General features: G+C 43.6%; 2 protein-coding genes and 1 long non-coding RNA gene across 5 annotated transcripts in view; 2 read left to right on the forward strand and 1 right to left on the reverse strand.

Annotated features, from left to right (window-relative positions):
* Window positions 1–3,831, forward strand: part of NKIRAS1 (NFKB inhibitor interacting Ras like 1) — a 25,286-nt gene extending 21,455 nt beyond the window's left edge. For 2 of the 3 annotated variants that reach the window (XM_081164978.1, XM_081164976.1), the window contains exon 5: window positions 1,362–2,615. In XM_081164978.1, the coding sequence (XP_081021104.1) occupies window positions 1,362–1,601 (240 nt within the window). In that variant the 3' untranslated portion in view covers window positions 1,602–2,615. Of the gene's footprint in view, window positions 1–1,361; window positions 2,616–3,169 lie in introns of those variants that run through there. The other variant, XM_081164977.1, reaches the window with a different exon arrangement.
* Window positions 3,832–8,836: 5,005 nt separating this feature from the next.
* Window positions 8,837–21,859, reverse strand: part of UBE2E1 (ubiquitin conjugating enzyme E2 E1) — a 57,864-nt gene continuing 44,841 nt past the window's right edge. Inside the window, exons 4-6 of the mRNA XM_081164975.1 lie at window positions 21,254–21,386; window positions 10,299–10,446; window positions 8,837–8,952 (exon numbers count right to left, since the gene is read on the reverse strand). Of these exons, the coding sequence (XP_081021101.1) occupies window positions 8,855–8,952; window positions 10,299–10,446; window positions 21,254–21,386 (379 nt within the window). The 3' untranslated portion in view covers window positions 8,837–8,854. The remainder of the gene's footprint in view (window positions 8,953–10,298; window positions 10,447–21,253; window positions 21,387–21,859) is intronic.
* Window positions 12,236–21,247, forward strand: LOC308570298. The gene is made up of 3 exons (XR_014001094.1): window positions 12,236–15,710; window positions 18,728–18,977; window positions 19,357–21,247. It is a non-coding gene; the product is annotated as an uncharacterized lncRNA (long non-coding RNA).

A 21,859-nucleotide genomic window follows, 5' to 3' on the forward strand; every position in this document is an offset into this window, starting at 1 on the left:
AGAATAACTAACTTTGCAGTTAGACTGGCAAGATCGCAAAGGACGATGTGGGTTGAAAACCAGCCGGGAACAATCTTAATCACAACTTGCTTGAAAACCAGCCCAGCCACAATGCAGCCAGTGCTGCCATAATACTTTGGGGCAGATGTCAGAGACTTACTCAGCAAAATGAGCAGGCTGGGCCCCAAGACGCAACAGGGCTGCCTTATCGCAGGCTGAGTAATACACCTCGTCATCTTACAAGGAGGTGAGGAAAAACATTCAGTCTTAGAGTCTTACGTAACTGCCGAGCTGAACACACCCAAAGCCTTTGGCATGCCTGTGTTCTGGATTTGGTGTGGCCTGCCTGAATAATCTCGAAGCTCATAGCAACATCCCTGTGTCATGTTTCATAGGAAAGAAGAGCCGTATTTAAGTAGTATAATTTAATATGCTCACCTGCAGGTTTCCTGGCCGCTATTTGTTTCTGGGCTTGCAGCCGCTTGTATTTTTCAATACACCACAACATACCAAGGATACTTTTGCACGGGCAATCTTAGTCACTGGGCTTTAGAAACTGGGAGCAATTCCTTGCTTCGCTGACATCTTGGGCTCCTCTTGAAACCTAATACCATCTTAGTAGTGTCTGACTTTTTTTATTTTTAGCAACAGATTACATGGATTGATATATGGCAGGAGTAGCCAATTTGGTGCCCAGCAGATGTTGTTGGATTACAATACCCATGATCTTTGACCATTTCCTACAACATCAAGTGTTGTCGGACTACAATACCCATGATCCCTGACCATTGCTAACAACATCAAGTGGTGTTGGACTACAATACCCATGATCCCTGACCATTGCCAACAACATCAAGTGGTGTCGGACTACAATACCCATGATCCCTGACCATTGCCAACAACATCAAGTGTTGTTGGACTACAATACCCATGATCCTTGACCATTGCCAACATCATCAAGTGTTGTTGGACTGCAATACCCATGATCCTTGACCATTGCCAACATCATCAAGTGTTGTCAGACTACAACACCCATGATGCCTGACCATTGCCAACAAGGTGTTGCTAGGCTATAGTAACCATTGTCCTTGACCATTGCGAACAGCATCGGCTCTAACTTGCAGAGCAGCGGACAGGGGTGATGGGATTTGTAGACCAACAAGATCTGGAGGGCACTATGTGGTATACAGATTCCATCAAAGGCAGCACCTTAGAATTAAAATGCAATCTGACCCATTGGTCCATTGAACTAAATGTTGCCTCCTCAGAGAGAGAGCAGCTTTCTGCTCCTTGACTGAACCGGATGCAAAGCCCATGCTTTGCCATTTCTGACGGATTGCTTCTTTCCTTCCTTTTTTCAGGGCTCTATTGTTGTCTTAGGCAACAAAGCTGACCTGGTGGAGGAAAGGCAAGTCGAGGCGGCCGTAGCTCAACAGTGGGCCAAACTCGAGAAGGTGAAGCTGTGGGAAGTCACGGTGACCGACGGAAGGACGCTGGTCGAGCCCTTCGCCGTGCTGGCGAGCAAACTCTCTCAGGCCCAGAACAAGTCGGCTTTTCCTTTGCCCGGGCGGAAGCCCAAAGGCAATAACGACGACAGCTGAAGGCCATTTCAACCAGGGAGGAGTGTTTCGAGTTGTTGGTCTGTGTTTTACGCTGTTCCTTTTGTGCTTCCTCAAGTGCTCGCAGAGTTTGACGCTGCAGTTAGTAAACTTGTGTATGCAGTTTTTCCGCTGTCATTTCTAAAGGGGATGAATAGCCCTTTTAAAAAAAATGTACACAAGCTATAGAAATACTTGCATACCTGCCCAGAATGAAAGGGTGTTCAGGATGGAGGAAGAGGGACTGAGAGAACCCGATGAATTCCTTCAAATTTTGCCCACTGGTGTGGACAGCAAGCCATAAAACATTGTGACTGAAAAAGATGGGGAGGGTGTGGATACTCGCCCGTCAATTGCACACCTAGAAAAATCTGGTAAGAGTGAGCCATTTACAAATGCTCCGTTCTCACAGGGCAGGCCTCTCGCATCCTGTGTATAATAATAGTGAATTCGTACTTTGATTCTGCATATTTTTGTGGCCAAAATCTGTGCACGAGATGGAGGCATCAGAAGCCTTGGGAGAACCCTGAGATTTGCAAAAGTGGAGGGGGTTGAAAACATTTTTTGGGGGAAATTAGGGGTAGTGAGGAGTGAGAATGTTTAGCGGGCATGAAATGCTGTCTGCTATATTGGGCTGAGGGACAGAAAATGGGAGGAGATGGAATGGAGAAAAGGGCATGGCCAGCTGAAACGCTAATCAGGAGTAGTTAACGCTGCAACTTTTTGTTGCAGATCCAACTTGTTTGTTTTATGATGCCCATCGTGGAGTAATGGGACCAGATTTTCACAAGTGAGAGCCAAGCCCACATAAAAAGCAGTCAGGGTTTGGCTTAAGTGCTTAAGCAAGCAGTTGCTCTCCTGTAGGGCAGCGTAGGTGAGAAAAAGAGCCACTCTTTAATAATAAGTCATTTATAAAGGGTTCGTTTATTAGCCACTCTTCAGCATAAGATTCCCAGGGGAGCGAACAGTTTTAAGTAGTAGCAGGTACAATAGAAGTCCATATAAAACATTAAAAGCCCCCCCCCCCCCAAAAGCAGCAGCCATAAAAATCAATTGGATCCAGTAAAACAAGTGTTAAAAACAGTTAATAAAGCATGCTGGAATACCTGAGCAAATAAAGGTCCTCTCTTATACTGAAAGGGCATAAAAGATGAGCTGGTTTGGAAGAGGTACTCCCTTCTGCAATCACAAGAGGCCTTTCCCCAGTCACCACCCTCCTGACTTCAGATGGTGCTTCCAATGAAGAATGAAGTATTTGCACAGAAGGTCTTTCAATAAGGTCCCAAGCAATTACTTTCTAAGTAATGCCCATCACTTTCTTTGGTGCCCAGATTATGAAAGCACCAGGTAAATTATGTCCCAATTAGCAACCTAGCATTTTGTCCTAGCTGGAGTTTCCAGGAAATCTTCAATGACAACCCTAAGTATCACGTATTGCAGTAGTCCAGCCAAGACGCCAACGTGTGCCTAAGCTGTCTAGGAGACATCACAGAGGGTGTGCCAGTCTTCAACAACAAATAGAAGGCAGCTTAGAGGTGTCCTGTTAAATAACTTGCTTTTTGCGTTTTCAGATTTCAGTAAAGCCTGCCTTGCTGACATTCCAGGATTGTTGGTTTAGTCTTCTCATTTCTTGGAACACCCTTTCAGAATGCAACATCTCAGTGTGCTTTGGTTCTTCCTGTGAATTTACCTCTAGTAGCCCAAGAGGGTGAAGATTTCAAAATTCTAAACTGATTAAAATATATGCCAGTTGGATTTTTTTAAAAGTGTCCTTCCTTGTTCAAGTGGTCATCAAAAATCTTTACTATGTACCTAGTGAGTGTGACTGGAAAAGAATATCATCGCTTACAGATTGAATTGGTTGCCATTTTCTGGGAGTGACCAAATTCTTGCTGTATTCCGCTAGAAACTTGCAAGGTTGTCTGTTGCAGTTGAGAACTACAGTTCCACCTCCTCCAGATCCTGTTAGCAGTCTTTCTAATGATACCAAGCCTTGAGTTGTGATCTACTTTGCTTTCCCTTTTATTCTGTTAAGCTTTAAAGAAATCCCCTCTATTTGAAAGTGGTCCTTATGTAGGTATGTGTTGTCCCCGCCTGTTTAACAGTTTCATTCAAAGCATTGTACCAAATTCCTTTTGTTCCATTCTTCATGTTCCAATAGTGTTGCAGATGATGATTTATTTGTTCTGAGTGGAAAAATACAGGATTGGAGTTTGAATCTATCATCTATCTATCTATCTATCTATCTATCTATCTATCTATCATCTATCTATCTATCTATCTCTATCTCTATCTATCATCTGTCTATCATCTATCTATCTATCTATCTATCTATCTATCTATCTATCTATCTATCTATCATCTGTCTATCATCTATCTATCTATCATCTATCTATCTATCTATCTATCTATCTATCTATCTATCTATATCTATCTATCATCTGTCTATCATCTATCTATCTATCTATCTATCTATCTATCTATCTATCTATCTATCTATCATCTATCTAATCATCTATCTATCTATGTGTCTATCTATCTATCTATCTATCTATCTATCCATTCATCTATTCTCAATATCTAAAAAAAAAAGTCGCCTCAAGTGACGTTTGTACTACATGATGGAATTCTCAAAGCATGAGACACAAGCTATTAGCATAAAAACTCAGATTCCAGTATGTTGGAACTTAGGAAAATCCTATACGCACAACTGTGCTATCTCACCCATGTCACATAGGTGTATATACCCTTCACTCAGCCTCAAGAACCAGTGGCGCTCCTCTTTTTCCTCTCTGCCAAATTGTTCTGCTCCACCGGAAGAGCGGGACATAACACAGGCGGCTTTGGATATATGTTGAATTTGCCACAAAGCAGCGACACTGTCCTATATATGGAATGTTGACCAATTCATACTGTGGGCCTATTCATAGAATCGTGGAATTGTAGAGCTGGAAGGGACCTCTGAGGATCAACTAGTCCAACCCCCCCCACGACGCAGTTTTCCCTTATGGGGATAGAACTTGCAACCTTGGCATTATCAGTACTGTGTTCTAACCAACTGAGAAGTCCAGTAGTTTATACTTCCAGATCAGCGAACAAGTGCTGAAATCTCCATTCTTAATTGTCTGAATTGGCTCTCAGGGTCAAGACGGTTCTGATATGTTCTGCTGTTAAGTTTGCTGCTCTCCTTACAGTTCTGGTCCTTGGTGAAAATGCATGTATGAAGTGGGAAAGAGCCACGTAAGTAAGGAAGGTGCAGTATACTCCTGTTGCTTCCTAACAAGTTGTCTACTGTCTGCTTCCTTAAAGGTAAACGGACCCCTGACCTTTAGGTCCAGTCGTGACCGACTCTGGGGTTGTGGCGCTCATCTCACTTTACTGGCCGAGGGAGCCAGTGTATAGCTTCTGGGTCATGTGGCCAGCATGACTAAGCCGCTTCTGGCAAACCAGAGCAGTGCACGGAAACACTGTTTACCTTCCCGCCAGAGCGGTACCTATTTATCTACTTGCACTTTGACGTGCTTTCAAACTGCTAGGTTGGCAGGAGCAGGGACTGAGCGACGGGAGCTCATTCCGTGGCGGGGATTTGAACTGCCGACATTCTGATCGGCAAGTCCTAGGCTCTGTGGTTTAACCCACAGCGCCACCCGCATCCCTACATCTGCTTCCTTACATAACCGGAAAATCTCCTTTTCTCCTTAACTTGGCTACAACTGCTTCTTTTTAAACTGGTTCAGTGCTAGGTTGGGTGTCTCCAACTTGCACTCAAACAAGGCCCTTCTTAGCTTCTTGACTCTTGATTGAGGCAAAGTAAATGTAACACTTTTGAGAATCCAGAGGTTTTACTGAGAACCCCAAAATGCAAACCAACAATGTAAAGCTGGCACTTTAAAATGCCAGCGCCATTTTGGGCTGCATTTAGAGAATTATCCTTTCCGAGACACAGGAAATAATGGCACTTCTTCCCTCGGCACTCGCTTAAGATCTCATTTGGTCTACTCTGTTCCACTAACTTGGAAACAACTCCTTTAAGAATTATTCAGAGGCTAAAAGCAGCTGGAGGAAGTGGGGTTGTTTACAATAGAGAAAACAGGGTGTACTGACACTTCTCAACTATTTAGAATGCCTGCTCAAGAATACATCAGCACTAATGGCTTGAAACCTCAGGCAGGTTGTTCCAATGACAAACTGTTAAGGAAGTTCCGATTGCAAAAGGCAGTTAAAAGCAGGTGATCAAACCTTTAGTGTATCTGCAAAAAGGTGTGACAGATGAATGTGTTAGATGTGAGACTGACAGCCTTCAAAAGGCCCCGAGGTTTAACTACGCAAACCATTCAGTGCTTCCAGTGTTATTTTTGGCACAATGTCGGTTTGCGCAAAAGGGAGTCACTGTGGCCTGAAGTGTTATATGTAACTCTATAACTATCGTCTGTGCGCTCACGATTTAGCAGTCGAGTTCTATATTCACAGCTTCGAATGTCTTAAGATGCTGTCCAGAAGCAGAAGCAATCAGGAGCTGTGAGCCCATCAGGGGTACATCACCCTTACAGATAACCCATACCAGTTTTCCCAAGGCAAGGGAGAATTGTATGAAAATGACACTGCTTTGGAGTTGATGTTTGGAAGAGCTTTAAATATAGAGCTTACAGGTTTTTAAGAGTATCAGGGCAGTTTTGCAGCAGGGATCAGTTCATAGCATTTCCTTCCTCTGCTGGCTCAAATTCTGGATTTGGTCTATCAAGCTTTTGCTGTCTTGACTTCAGAGCTGTGCTCCTCCTATACAATTCCTCTTCCTCTCGCTACTGCTTATGGGATCTTTCGCAGAGCCAGCTGCCAAATTCAAAAGCCTCCCGTTAGAGCTCCCCCCCTCCCAGACCACGGATGTGCTCTCGAGCCTTGCATATTTACACCATGCAACAGGAATACTAATGCCCAGTTAGTCCAAAACGAAGAAAGTGACAGCATATCTGACAGAGGCACACAGTCAAAGCAAATTCCCTGATAGGCCTGTGCTGTTGTTAAAAAATTTCAGTCATTTTAATAATTTCTCTGTACTGCTTTTTATTGGTTTTTGAATGCTTCTTTGTCATTCGTACACTTCCCTGGTATTTTATGAGGGCTAAATACTTTCAGGCAGTTCTTTCCCCCCTAAATAAATAAATGCTTAGGGGTACTCTCATTTTCCTATTCATATTGAAATACAGCCCCTCAATGAGGCCAAAATTAAGATTCATAAAATGTTTAGGGGTCTGTGTTCCCCCAGGAAAAACCCCCACTGCTTTCAGGCATAAACAAACTATTTCTAAAAAGAACATGTGCCGAGTTGGAGACCCTGCTCCTTATTGCCTTTAGATTATAAACTTTGATGTAAAGGTGTAACCCGGGGAGGGGGCAGGGAGGCTGTGGCCCCTGGGCGTATATTTTTGGGGGGCGCAATTAGTCGCCCCATGACAGGCACAGAGCCCTGGCAGGTGGGTTGGTCTAGTGGGCAGCTGGATGGAGGCAGCGGGCAAGGAGTCTGTTGGGGGTGGGCACAGTTCACCCTCTGCATGGGCTCTGCATGCGCCCCCCTGGTGACTGCCCCCACCCCAGCTGCCCAGTCCACCAGGGGGCACAACACTTGCCCTACCCCAGGCGTCGGCAACTTATATGACACCACTAATTTGCAGCGTGGTGTTTTCCTGTCAGAATATACAGTGGCACCTTGGTTCTCAAACGCCTTGGTACTCAGACAACTTAGAGCCTGAACGCTGCAAACCCAGAAGTAAGTGTTCTGGTTTGCAAACTTTTTTCGAAAGCCAAACGTGCTCCGTTTTGAGTGTTATGCTGAAGTTTGCCTGCTTTTGCTATTTATTTTGCGTTTTTGTGGCTTTTTTGTTTCGTTTTTCTGACTGTGTGGAACCCAGTTCAGCTACTGATTGATTGGTTGTGTGACTGCAGTACACTGTTTTTTGCTTTCATTTTATGGATCGGATCAATGGTCTTGTTAGATAGTAAAATTCATGTTAAATTGCTGTTTTAGTGGTTGTTTTTAAAAATCTGGAGCGGATTAATCCGTTTTAAATTACAGTGGTACCTTGGGTTTCAGATGCTTCAGGTTACATACGCTTCAGGTTACAGACTCCACTAACCCAGAAATAATACCTCGGGTCAAGAACTTTGCTTCAGGGTGAGAACAGAAATCATGTTCCGGCGGTGCGGCAGCAGCAAGAGGCCCCATTAGCTAAAGTGGTACCTCAGGTTAAGAACAGTTTTAGGTTAAGAACAGACCTCCGGAACGAATTGAGTTCTTAACCTGAGGTACCACTGTACTTTCTATGGGAAAGCGCACCTTAGTTTTGGAACAGACTTCCGGAATGGATTAAGTTTAAGAACCAAGGTACCACTGTACTAACCTTTATTTCAATTAGACAGAAGGAGAGGTGGGGGATTTTTTGTACATATTTTTATTAGCACAGTAACAAATGCAGACTTAGGTAGCCCACAACATACAACCAATCCACTGAGTGACTCCTATTTCACGCCTTACAGTTAAACAGCTTAAGGTATTTCACTACAGGTTGCCCTAAGTCCTAGTTAAAACCTTTTGTTTTCACAAAGGTTAACTTGGCATAGAAAAATGAATATACATGAACTACTTCCCCTGTTCTAGGTGAGGCAACCAAACAGCCACCCCCCCATAATTCAAACCAATGAGATGGCTGATTTTTAAAAGGGATCTGTTAAATACCAAATTCTCCCACCTCCCATGGGGGGAAAAGAAAATATTCCCAACATCTTTTTACAAAATAAAACCAAACTAAAAGAGAAGAAGCATATAGCGAGTCTTCTTGAAAGAACTTTTACATAAATGCCAAATATTTGTACCTGTACAAAATTAAGCTGTTTTCAATCTTTTACCTATCACAAGTTAACCAAACACCCGTTTCCTCCCCCCCCTTCCCACCCCTCCAATTGCCAAAGTAGTTTACATTCTTCTTGGTGCTATAATTCAGAGCTACTATTGCTGAACTAATGACAGTCTTTAAAATATGCTATTCCCCATTCTAGCTGACTACTGTAGCAAGATACCTTAAGTTACAACAACAAAATCTTAGGAAATAAAAGACTGAATAAAATCTGTTATAGAAATACCCTACTCTTTTCTCAGTTCCTCCCCTCCCCCCCCCCCAGTGTCTCCCCACCCCCCTTCAAAATCATAAGCAGCTCTTTCCATCACAGACGATTTAACGCAAGGGTTGGAGAAAAATTCCAGTTTATGTAGCATATCTCTTCGTCCACTGTCTGGCCATTCTGTCATGCTCTGCTCTGTTAGTCATATATTGAGTAGCAATACTTCCAACCAGGGGGTCAGCTGAAAAGGAAGAAAGAAAATTCGAGCTCATCATTGATTTTTGGGGCAGGGGAAAAAAAGGAAATATCACAAGAGAAGAAGTTAAATCCATTGGGGACTCCGAAAACCACCTGTTCAGTGACTGAACTGAAGTTTTAGTTGCAATTATTATTATTTTAGTATTTATACCCCACCCATCTGGCTGGGTTTCTCCAGCCACATGTAGGGTCTACTGAACCCTGGAAACTTATTTCTTAGTAATTATGCATAAGAACAGGCTGTTGGTGTTTCTACAGATACAGCACACCTCTAATATTCATTCAAAACAAAAGAGAATTGCACCTCGAAAGAAGGAAACTTCTCGTATTCTTACACACATAAGAATATGTTTTTTTCCCCAGATTCTTTTGCTGCTTCTCAGTCCATGGACCATTTTATGTATTGTATCAAACATGTGCAACTCTTGTCACTGTGAATTTAGAATTCTAAATTTAGAATTGTTTGGAATATTTCAGATTCTAAATGTGCGTATTTCAGATTCTGCAGTCAGATTTTTCTATGCATATACAGTGGTACCTCTGGATGCGAATGGGTTCCATTCTGGAGCCCCGTTCGCATCCTGAAGCGAACGCAACCCGCGTTGGCGCGGGTCACGATTCACCGCTTCCGTGCACGACATCATTTTGAGCGTCTGTGCATGCGCGAGCGGCAAAGCCCTGAAGTAACGCGCTCCATTACTTCCAGGTCGCCGTGGAGCACAACCCGAAAATGCTCAACCCGAAGCTACTTCAACTGTAGTCAGTGCTTTCTCCCCCCGTAAAAAAATGTTTAGGGGTACTCTCATTTTAACTCTAGAAAATCACCGTTTTATAGTTCAAATTGAGAAAAATAAATACAGTAAATGGACAATAGTACGAAGATTCACAAAATGTTTAGGGGTATGCGTACCCCCAGAAGAAAAACACACTACTTGTCAAGAAAGTGGTTCCTAATACAGTCAAGTGGGTAAGTCATGGCAAATGTTGATGTTAAAATGATTTGATGGATGCCAAAGCGAAAGATGGATGTCTTCCATGTGGAACTGTTCCATCAGAATTCATCAGCTGCATCTACACACCTGTTTTACTTGAATAAACCCAAAGCAGTATTTGTGTAACTGGTCTGAAGGTAGAACCATGTATGCATACATTCTGAAAAGCATGCGTGGAACAATGTAAGTTATTCAGTCTGAAGCCAATTTGCAAAAAAACGGAAACTCTCTCTCTCTCTATATATAAATATAATGAAAAAAGAGGAAGAAGCTCTGAAGCTAATCCTGCTGCAGAACAGAGATTCTCTCGCCCACTGCCCCGTTTTGGCTGCCTTACCAGGATTGCAGTCTGTGAGAAGTGAGCAGATGGAAAGAAGGACTTTAGAAATGGTTAACGCTGGACTCCAGTTGTCTTTTAAGATGTCCAGGCAAATCACCCCTTGGCTGTTAATGTTACAGTGATAGATTCTTGTCCGAAAGGTAACCTGCAAGAGAAAAAAGAAAAGAGACACACACACACACAAATCAATGGTTATAGCCTCTTCAACTCAAAAATGACCCAGCCATGAATAGCTTTCTGTCTGGGATTTTCCAGACAGGCCCTCTAGCATTTCTCTCATTAGAACTCAAGCACCGAGTTTGTCAGTGATGGTGACTATCATATTGCCCGTATATATATATATATATATATTGCTGCTCACAGAGAGGCATTCTCTTTTTAATGTCCTGCTATAGCCTTTAGTCCTAAGACCAAGGACTAAAAAAAAAATCCAAGTTCCATGATATGTCCAAGTTTATCTCAACAAAGCACTATCAGTTCTTAGATTTTACATTCATGGGTGAGTGAATATAGTTAAAATGATTTATATGGTGCTGGAGGAGACTCTTGAGTGTATCATGGACTGCAAGAAGATCAAACCTATCCATTCTTAAGGAATGTGCTCACTGGAAGTGCTCACTGGAAGGACAGATCGTGAAGCTGAGGCTCCAATACTTTGGTCATCTCATGGGAAGAGAAGACTCCCTGGAAAAGACCCTGATGTTGGGAAAGATGAAGGGCACAAGGAGAAGGGGACGACAGAGGATGAGATGGTTGGACAGTGTTCTTGAAGCTACCAACATGAGTTTGACCAAACTGCGGGAGGCAGTGGAAGACAGGAGTGCCTGGCATGCTCTGGTCCACGGGGTCACGAAGAGTCATAGAATCATAGAATCATAGAGTTGGAAGAGACCACAAGGGCCATCGAGTCCAACCCCCTGCCAAGCAGGAAACACCATCAGAGCACTCCTGACATATGGTTGTCAAGCCTCTGCTTAAAGACCTCCAAAGTAGGAGACTCCACCACACTCCTTGGCAGCAAATTCCACTGTCGAACAGCTCTTACTGTCAGGAAGTTCTTCCTAATGTTTAGGTGGAATCTTCTTTCTTGTAGTTTGGATCCATTGCTCCGTGTCCGCTTCTCTGGAGCAGCAGAAAACAACCTTTCTCCCTCCTCTATGTGACATCCTTTTATATATTTGAACATGGCTATCATATCACCCCTTAACCTCCTCTTCTCCAGGCTAAACATGCCCAGCTCCCTTAGCCGTTCCTCATAAGGCATCGTTTCCAGGCCTTTGACCATTTTGGTTGCCCTCCTCTGGACACGTTCCAGTTTGTCAGTGTCCTTCTTGAATTGTGGTGCCCAGAACTGGACACAGTACTCCAGGTGTGGTCTGACCAGAGCAGAATACAGTGGCACTATTACTTCCCTTGATCTAGATGCTATACTCCTATTGATGCAGCCCAGAATTGCATTGGCTTTTTTAGCTGCCGCGTCACACTGTTGGCTCATGTCAAGTTTGTGGTCAACCAAGACTCCTAGATCCTTTTCACATGTACTGCTCTCAAGCCAGGTGTCACCCATCTTGTATTTGTGCCTCTCATTTTTTTTGCCCAAGTGCAATACTTTACATTTCTCCCTGTTAAAATTCATTTTGTTTGTTTTTGCCCAGTTCTCTAATCTGTCAAGGTCGTTTTGAAGTGTGATCCTGTCCTCTGGGGTGTTAGCCACCCCTCCCAGTTTGGTGTCATCTGCAAATTTGATCAGGATGCCCTTGAGTCCATCATCCAAGTCGTTGATAAAGATGTTAAATAAGACCGGGCCCAAGACAGAACCCTGTGGCACCCCACTAGTCACTCTTCTCCAGGATGAAGAGGAACCATTGATGAGCACCCTTTGGGTTCGGTCTGTCAGCCAGTTACAAATCCACTGAGTCGGACATGACTAAACAACAACAACAAAATACAGGGGCTACCGCTTGCCATCTCAACTAATTATTTCTGCCAAACTGACACAATGACAGGCTGTTGTTGTTTTTTGGAGGTCTGCTAAAAGACACAAGAATTTCATATCCTAAAAAGCAGATGCCTACACAGCAGGGTGAATTTCATTTCCTGCCTACCTATCATTCTGTTTCCCCTAATCTTTCAAGCACTTAAGATGGAGGTGCTCTGAACAGCCCCAGGCAAGATGATTCTCACTTGAGCTCTCCCATATGCATCCATTTATGAGCAAAACTATTTTAAGAGTGTTTTTTCTTTCTTTTAGGGGGTGGCAGGAAAGTTTTTTACCCTTTGACCACTGTAGCAGCAAGGGCTAAATGGAGGACGCTGGCCCTTGTTACAAATCACTAATCTGTCTTGATCTATTGTTAAAAACGGAATGTCATCTTCAAAGTTAGATTAGAAGGCATTTCCACACTGCTTTGGCTACTGAGTTAATAAGACTTGTCTTTTAGTAAATTACAAAAAAAGGGGGTGTGGGGGAACATGCGTCCCCAAAATAATAATGGCTGTACAATCAACTTAAGCATCTCTTAACATACATCTGTTTGGACCTGATGTGTGTGGCATTTCTGAACTTGCTAAAATGGTTAATTTCTTCAAAGTTACATTTATTCTCTCAATATCACCCCACCTGGCTTTGTCTCTAGAGAAGAATCATAACACACAGACTCCTCAGTCCCTTCATACTCAGCCTCAGCCAAAAGTATTACCGCAAATTCGTTGCTACTGTTCTGATAGTCCTGCTTTGCTGGAAGCACTGGAATTTGGAGTCTACTCTTAATACACCTATATTGGGAGCTGTAAAGTAAATTTGGGGTGACTGGAAAGATGCCAAATGAAGAATCAACCTCACATAGGCCAGGCTGTGAATTCCCCCTGGCTCACTTGGTGCCTGGGTTCATTCTGAGCAACCAGGCCCTAAATAAAATGGGAAGACAGGAAACTAATGCCAGTGTACTGGAAGAAGCAAAAATCACCAGTGTGGAAGCGATGATTCTTCAACATCAACTTTGTTGGACTGGTCATGTTGTGTGGCTGCCTGATTATCGCCTTCCAAAGCAACTACTCTATTCTGAACTTAAAAATGGAAACCGTAATGCCAGTGGTCAACAAAAAAGGTTTAAAGACTTTCTCAAGGCAAAGCAAATCTAAGGTTGCAAACACCTTGCGTTACAAACACTTTGGGTTACAGACTCCGCTAACCCGGAAGTAGTACCTCGGGTTACGAACTTTACCTCAGGATGAGAACAGAAATAATGCGCTGGTGGTGCGGCGGCGGCAGCAGCAGCAGCGGGAGGCTCCATTAGCTAAAGTGGTACCTCAGGTTAAGAACAGTTTCAGGTTAAGAACGGACCTCCAGAACAAATTAAGTTCATAACCAGAGGTACCACTGTATAAACACTGACAACTGGGAAATGTTGGCCTGCAGGCGCTCCAATTGGAGAACAGCCTTTACCAAAGGTGTCATGGGCTTTGAAGACACTCGAACTCAGGACGCAAGGGATAAACGTGCTAAGAGGAAGGCACGCTTGGGAAATCCACACCGTGATCAACTCCCACCCAGAACCCAATGTCCCCACTGTGGAAGGACGTGTGGATCCAGAATTGGCCTCCACAGTCACTTACGGACTCATTGTTAAAACCGTGTTTATGGAAGACAATCTTGCTCGGCTACGAGTTTTCGCCAAAGGAGAAGGAGAAGAGATAAAATACACACAACTTGGATTTGACATGTTGCATTAGTGCTTCATTAAGTGACTGGCTTTTACGTGCCTCGAAAGCCTGGCTCTCTAACCTATATAAAATTACTGGGTAACAGAATGTCTACAATCAGCATCTGAAGAGTGAGAAAATCCCAGACCGCAACTTATTTTCCAGGGAAAGTCCTGGGTCTACAGAAGCCGTCCTGGTTTCTGATTTGATCCCGGAATGTCCCACTTTTCCTTAGGACACCTCTGTTTTCATTGGAGAAATGTTGGACGCTTTGAAGTTATGTGACCCCCGAGCCAAGGAAATAAGTAACTGTGCAAGCTTTAGAAGACATCTGAAGGCAACCCTGTATAGGGAACGTTTTTTAAAAAATGTTTTATTATATGTTGGAAGCTACCCAGAATGATGGTGACTGAATGGAACACCCCTATTTTCATCTGAGAATTGTTGGAGGGTTATGTATTTATTACAAGTTATAAATGGGAAAGAGTTACAATAGGTGCTTCTAAAATTCATGATTTTGTGACTGCAATACATGCAAATGTTGATGAAGTCTCTGGTTTCCTGCTATCCCCTACTTTACTGAAAAATCCCCAAACTTTACTGAAATACAGACCCTGCCCACATGGATCTTTGCTAAAGTGATTACTGAACTCTGCTCCAAATAGTGAAAATGAGTTTCATGTTTTGAACCCCGTATAATTTATGGAGCTATTACTAGTCTAATGGTTTTATCACCAGTGTGAGAACTATTATTCTTCCTTGGAAACTAATTAGAATAGTCACAAGAATAAGGCCGAGCATCAACATTAATGGCGAGCTGCTGCCCTCTTGTGCCAACCGTCTTTATTACATCAGATTTACACAGGTTTAAAAGGTGCACTGGGATTGCTGCAGCAATAATCTATCATTACTTTCCTCGGTTTCCGAGGCCGCAGAAGAACAACCATGTAATTTACAGTGCACCTATGCACCACAAGCCTCCTGCAGACAGTTGCCTGATTAAAGAACAGAAATTGGTAACCTTTTGCCACAAATGTCAATGTCCACGGGAGAATTTCTCATTAGACATTTCAAGCGCACTTTTCATTTTATCTGTCACATTTTACCACATTCTTCCTCCGGGGACTCGAGAGCAGGATACATGACTTAATTTGTGCACTGTTTCTGAAGCAGCTAGTCTACATAGGGATGACAAAGTACAGAAATTGGAAGGCTGGGTAGCAAAGTGTCTGCCCGCAAAAGGAACACTTGGCTCCTGCAGAAAAACTTGTGTGTGGACTCAGACTGAGGCTTAGACATCACACAAATACGCATGCCTAAAACTATACATCTGTATCTCTGTATCTATATATGACAGGCTGCGTTGAATTTGGAGCACTCAGCAGATTCCTGTTTTAAGATGATTGTGATCTACTAAATCTGGGATCCCTGCCAGTCACACCAGCTGCTGCAAAGGTGGAGGGAAGAAGAAAAGCACCGTATTGGCTCAAATATAAGCCGTCCCCGCAAATAAGTTGCATCTTTAAAATTGATGGGGGGAAAGAAAAAAAGACAATACCTGTGCTGCTTCCGGGGGGAGCCGCGCTGCCTTGTCGCCCGTAAGGTTGTGGATGTAAGCCGCACTTTAACTTTTCACGGTCAGAATTTGGAAAAAAAGAAGTGCGGCTTATATTCAGACCAATACGGTAGTATGAGGAGCAGAATTGGGTGGGTAGTAAAAAGCTTGTTTGTTTCCCTCTCCCCTCCACTAACTGCATGAATGACGCCTGGTTTGCAATAAGTGGAGAAGTGTTATGTAACTCCAAACTCATCAGTGGAAAAAGCCTTGAGCTTTTGTGGAGTGATATTAAAGCACTCGCGTCTCTCCTACTTCTGCATCCACACACCCCAAGAAAAAGCCCCTGTAAAAAAAGTGTATGACCGTCTGTGTGGAGGGTGTGTGTATAGTGTTACATGCGTATGCCTGTAACACAATTTGGGTTTCCTTAAAACCTTAAGGGCTTGCTTGCACAGATGCCAGCAGTAGTCTAGTCAAACATATGCTTGGCGGTAATGTGCAATACATGTAGCATGAAACTAAACTGGATGACGTCGTCTGGAATAAGTCTCCCAGAAACTGCATTAACTGCACAAAAGTATTTTTATGCGCTACATATCATGGTCCAGTCTCCAGGCTAACTGTGATTCTGGATGTATTGTGTCCAAGAACAGAATAGCTCAACTCTGTCGAGATCTCCAGCACTCAAAACATACCTCCAATATCTCTCCTCTCCTGTTGGGATAGCTCAGTCAGTAAAGGATGAGTCTCTTAACCTCAGGGATGTGGGTTTGAGCTCCACTTTGGGCAAAAGATTTCTACAATTCTAAGAAGGTAGTTTACCTGTCTGCAGAGGTGAGCAGGGGCGGCACATCCCATTTCACTGCTTGCCACCCCACCCCCACTGGCAAAGAGTTTCAGGAGGGCAAGATCTCACCCAAAATTGGCTCTGTCACCTGAGGTGCCAACCTGCCCCTGCCTAATGGCTACACCGGCCCTGGAGGTGAGGCAGCAAAGCTGTTATTCAGGAGCAGCAGAGAAGATAAAAGTAATTAAGTAATATGGGTTGGATCCAGCCTGAACGCAGGTTATCCGGCCACGATAAGGAAATTTTGTCCATGGTATGATTATTTTCCACCTAGTCCTTTTGACACTTTGGCACACCCTCTTTGCAAAATTTGACCATTCCAAAATGCAGACGTGCTTTCACTCTCGCAAGATGGAATGTACTGACTTTGGCTGTACTCGAGGGTCGCTTTCAAAAAAATTCCGCTGGGGAAATGGTTATTTCCATGTGGAGATGACAGTATTGAGTCAGTGGCTCATGTGCTTCTGGCCTGCCCTCTTTCTAAAGATTTGAGGAGTGAGGTTATTACCCCTCTACTATTGTCCATGCCGGGGACGTGGGTGGCGCTGTGGGTTAAACCACAGAGCCTAGGGCTTGCCGATCAGAAGGTTGGCGGTTCGAATCCCCGCAATGGGGTGAGCTCCCATTGCTCGGTCCCTGCTCCTGCTAACCTAGCAGTTTGAAAGCATGTCAAAGTGCAAGTAGATAAATAGGTACCTCTCTGGCGGGAAGGTAAACGGCGTTTCCGTGCGCTGCTCTGGTTCGCCAGAAGCGGCTTAGTCATGCTAGCCACATGACCCGGAAGCTGTACGCCGGCTCCCTCGGCCAGTAAAGCAAGATGAGCGCCGCAACCCCAGAGTCGGCCTTTACCTATTGTCCATGCCGGGTCACTCGACATTGCTACTTTGTCCTTCCTTCTAGCAGATCAAGATGATCAGGTGACAGCAAAAACTGCAAGGTTTTTAGTGGGGGCAATTAGAATAAGATATATTATTTGATTATTGATGTAAACCCACAAAATGTATTTCCTAGAGCAAACTAAGGCCCGGGGGCCGGATCTGGCCCAATCGCCTTCTAAATCTGGCCCGCGGACGGTCCGGGAATCAGTGCGTTTTTACATGAGTAGAATGTGTCCTTTTATTTAAAATGCATCTCTGGGTTATCTGTGGGGCATAGGAATTCATTCATATTTTTTTCCAAGATATAGTCCGGCCTGAGGTCTGAGGGACAGTGGACCGGTCCCCTGCTGAAAAAGTTTGCTGACCCCTGTCCTAGAGTTAAGTTTTACCTCTATCTTCAGTACGTTTTATTTTATTGCTAGTGTCTGATGCAAATAAAAATTATTCTGCTTTAAAATTTTGATCCACCAGAGCAACTTCTCATTTATTGCCATGATAGTTTAATACTGATTTGGTCTCACATTCTCAGTGTTCGTATAGAAAACACACGGTGTCTTTCACAAATATATTTTGTAACCCGCACAAGGCCTGCGTAGGCAACAATACAGAAATGTCTGACCCCCCCTTTAAGGAAAATGGTTGCTGGTTGACCCAGAGATGGAGCAGGATGGGGGAATCAGCTACATTACTAAAGAAAAAGGGATTTGAATGCGTTATAAACATGCAACACCAGATGGCGCCAGAGAGCAGGAAATTTTAAAGCGCCATTTCCCATAGAGATTTTTTCTTTTGCTAAAACGATCAAATTTCTAGCCACACGCAGAAAGAACAAGGATATAGTTTGAATGCTTTGCCTGTAGATTTATAAATCATTGCAGTTGTTGTTTAAGGGATTGTTATTTTGATTGGAGTGTAACTGAAATTAATAAGATTTTAGAATGAAGAAATAAAGTAAATCATCAAACCATCAATTTTAATACGCGGGGGGCCACCTAAATTCTATAATTCTATGCCTAAATTCTATAATTTGGCATCTGAATGATTGGTATTAGTAATTGTATTATAATTTGGCATTGTTATAATGAGGCTATGACTGGATTATTGTAACTGAAAACTAATTAAAATTATTATAAAAAATAAAACTATCTAATTTCTTACTTATGTATAGCGTTTTCCCCCTGTGTTTAGATCCACCCAGGGTCCATTCATTTGGATTAGAGTCAGGAGATACAAGGCTTAAGCAGGGGTAATTAAACCATTTGTTCAAAATTTACTTATTTCTGTCTTGAGACTCAGCTAGATTAGTAATGAAAAAACACTTTATATGAATTATAACACGGTGACACCCGATGGCGCTGTGGAGTCTTGTCTTTTGCTAACGGGATTTCCCTTTATGAAGTTTACAACATGTTTAACTGAATCACTTTTTTAATGTGTCTAGATCCAACCTTGGTTTCTGAAGTATGGTAACATCCCTGGAAGGTTGCAGAAGGCCTAGGAAAAATCTACACAGAATACGATTTCAATGTCACATATGGAATACTTCCCATCTCACGCAGCAGAAGACATTTGTGTGAGAATTTAAGAATCCCGATTTAGAACAAATTGGGGTCGGGGGGAGAATACAGCAAAGATTATAATCCAGTATTTCGTTATACCACGAGGACACCAGAAAACATTAATAAAATTAGGTAAAAGGTAAAGGTACCCCTGCCTGAACGGGCCAGTCTTGACAGACTCTGGGGTTTGTGCGCCCATCTCACATCTATTGGCCGGGGGCCAGCGCAGTCCGGAGACACTTCCGGGTCACGTGGCCAGCGTGACATCGCTGCTCTGGCGAACCAGAGCCGCACACGGAAACGCCGTTTACCTTCCCGCTAGTAAGCGGTACCTATTTATCTACTTGCACCCGGGGGTGCTTTCGAACTGCTAGGTTGGCAGGCGCTGGGACCGAGCAGCGGGAGCGCACCCCGCCGCGGGGATTCGAACCGCCGACCTTTCGATCAGCAAGCCCTAGGCGCTGAGGCTTTAGCCCACAGCGCCACCCGCGTCCCCTAACAGAAAGGTTAGGATTAACTAAAAATGTAAAAGCCTTTTACTAAATTAGGTCTTTCTTAACTGAGTAAATTATTTATCGAGTGCTGTGTTTTATTGACCAGGCAACTGCATTTTCAAAGACAATTAACAAGATACATCGTTTTAGAGCGCAGCTATTTCAGAGTTTTTGAAGAAGCTTGGGATCCTAATAGATGAAGCGCGCTGTTTAAATGCTTTTTATAGCACTATTGTAAACAACAGTTTAAAAATAAAATGAAAAACAAGAGTTCAGAGCATTTGAAAGGGTTTTTAAAAAAAATAAAAATAAAAATGATAAAAATCATTTTTGTGAAATATAAGTGAACGTGTTTTAGAGGCGCAAACTAAATAGAAAGATTACAAAAGTAGCCAACAGCTTGCTGTTTGTAAGTAACATATAAGCAGTTTTTGTCTGACTTGAACTATGGAACTGGATCTTTGCTTGCCAAACCTACTGGAATTATAGAAAAGATGTCTTCCAAAAGGTGAGATACATTAGTGAATAAGACAGCAGAGAATATATATTAAGCCACAACGGAAATAATAAATGGAAAAATACCGGAATGTGAGGGTAGCGAAGTGCTTTGTAGTTATACAAGGCTAAATCCATCTTTGTTGTTGAAGCAAAGAGTAAGAAAACACAAAACAAAATGGCACTTCACGGGTAATCTAATATCTCAAAACACCTTCATGCCGTCACGGTCCTACTTTGTCCGATATGGCAGGCGAAGGGTACACTGGTCCTGTGTGAGTGTATGGAGGCTGTTGGAGGATGGATGGCGGCTAACAGATTGAGGTTGAATCCTGACAAGACAGAAGTACTGTTCTGGGGGGACAGGGGGCAGGTGGGTGTGGGGGACTCCCTGGTCCTGAATGGGGCAACTGTGTCCCTGAAGGACCAGGCATGCAGCCTGGGAGTCACTGTGGACTCACAGCTGTCCATGGAAGCGCAGGACAATTCTGTGTCCAGGGCAGCTGTCTGCCAGCTCCATCTGGTACGCAGGCTGAGACCCTACCTGCTCGCAGACTGTCTTGCCAGAGTGGTGCATGCTCTAATTTATCTCTTGCTAGGACTATTGCAATGCGCTCTATGTGGGGCTACTGTTGAAGGTGACCCGGAAACCACAACTAATCAAGAATGCGGCAGCTAGACTGGTGACTGGGAGTGGCCACCGAGACCACATTGAAAGACCTACATTGGCTCCCAGTACATTTCCGAGCACAATTTAAAGGGTTGATGCTGACCTTTAAAGCCCTAAATGGCCTCGGTCCAGTATACCTGAAGGAGCGTCTCCACCCCCATCATTCAGCCCGGACACTGAGGTCCAGCTCCAAGGGCCTTCTGGCAGTTCCCTCCCTGTGAGATGTGAGGTTACAGGGAACCAGGCAGAGGGCCTTCTTGGTAGTGGAACACCCGTGGAACACCCTCCCATCAGATGTCAAGGAAATAAACTATCTGACATTTAGAAGACATCTGAAGGCAGTCCTGTTTAGGGAAGTTTTTAATGTTTGATGATGTTTTAAATATTCTGTTGTGAGCCACCCAGATTGGCTGGGGAAACCCAGCCAGATGGGCGGGGTATAAATAATAAATAAATTATTTATTCTTCTTACTATTATTACTACATACCTGCTTTCCCGAAGACAGCACCTGCGGCCACCACAAACTCTTATGGGACCCCCTCTAGTCACACGAGCCCATACGCCACATTTTTTGTTTAGATGTATTGTAAGGAAAGAGGTGGCCTTCAGCCACTCACTCACTTTCTCAGAATGCCCTCTGATCCCCAGAGATATTATGGGTATGCCTCTGAATACCTGTTTACCATGAATCACAAGTGGGAGCATCGCACACTGGAAGCAAACATTAACTGTGCATCACATTTCTTACCTTTGGAGGCTTGAAAGGGTATTCTGGTGTAAATGTGATATCGAGGAAGAAAACTCCGCCTTCGTATACTGAGCCCGGAGGTCCTAAGATAGTCGATCTCCATTCATAGATGTTGTCACCCTTGGGGCCAGCACTGTGAAGTCACAAGGGGGGAAAGGAGACCTTTACAGAGATTTGCCTCTAATATTTAAGAAAAACAGTTCGATTTCTGCAAAGGATATGCAGGATATAAAAGTAAGGCTGTAAAACAGGCAATGACAACAGTGTAGGGCACGGCTTGCAGGAAGATTTCATCTAAGCAGATTTCAGCTGTGGTGATGTTGAGGATAGAAGAGCAGGGAAATATTGCTGCTCCCATGGGCGCAGTCAGGATTTATGTTGGTGGGGGGCAGAACCAAGCTGTTAGTTAAGTATTCTTATTTATTGACTTAATTTGGGGGAGGCAGCTGCCCCCCCCCACTATGCTCATGGCTCCTCCTTCAAAGTAAGTAACAGGCACAGGGACAAATGATTTAAGTATTCAGCAGCACACACCATCAGTAAAACATACAATTTTCAGAAGTTTTGCTTTATGGGATAGAGAACTATTACTTTCTATGTGAACAG

This window comes from Podarcis bocagei (assembly GCF_964188305.1).
Source record: "Podarcis bocagei genome assembly, chromosome: 12".
Classification (NCBI taxonomy): Eukaryota; Metazoa; Chordata; class Lepidosauria; order Squamata; family Lacertidae; genus Podarcis; species Podarcis bocagei.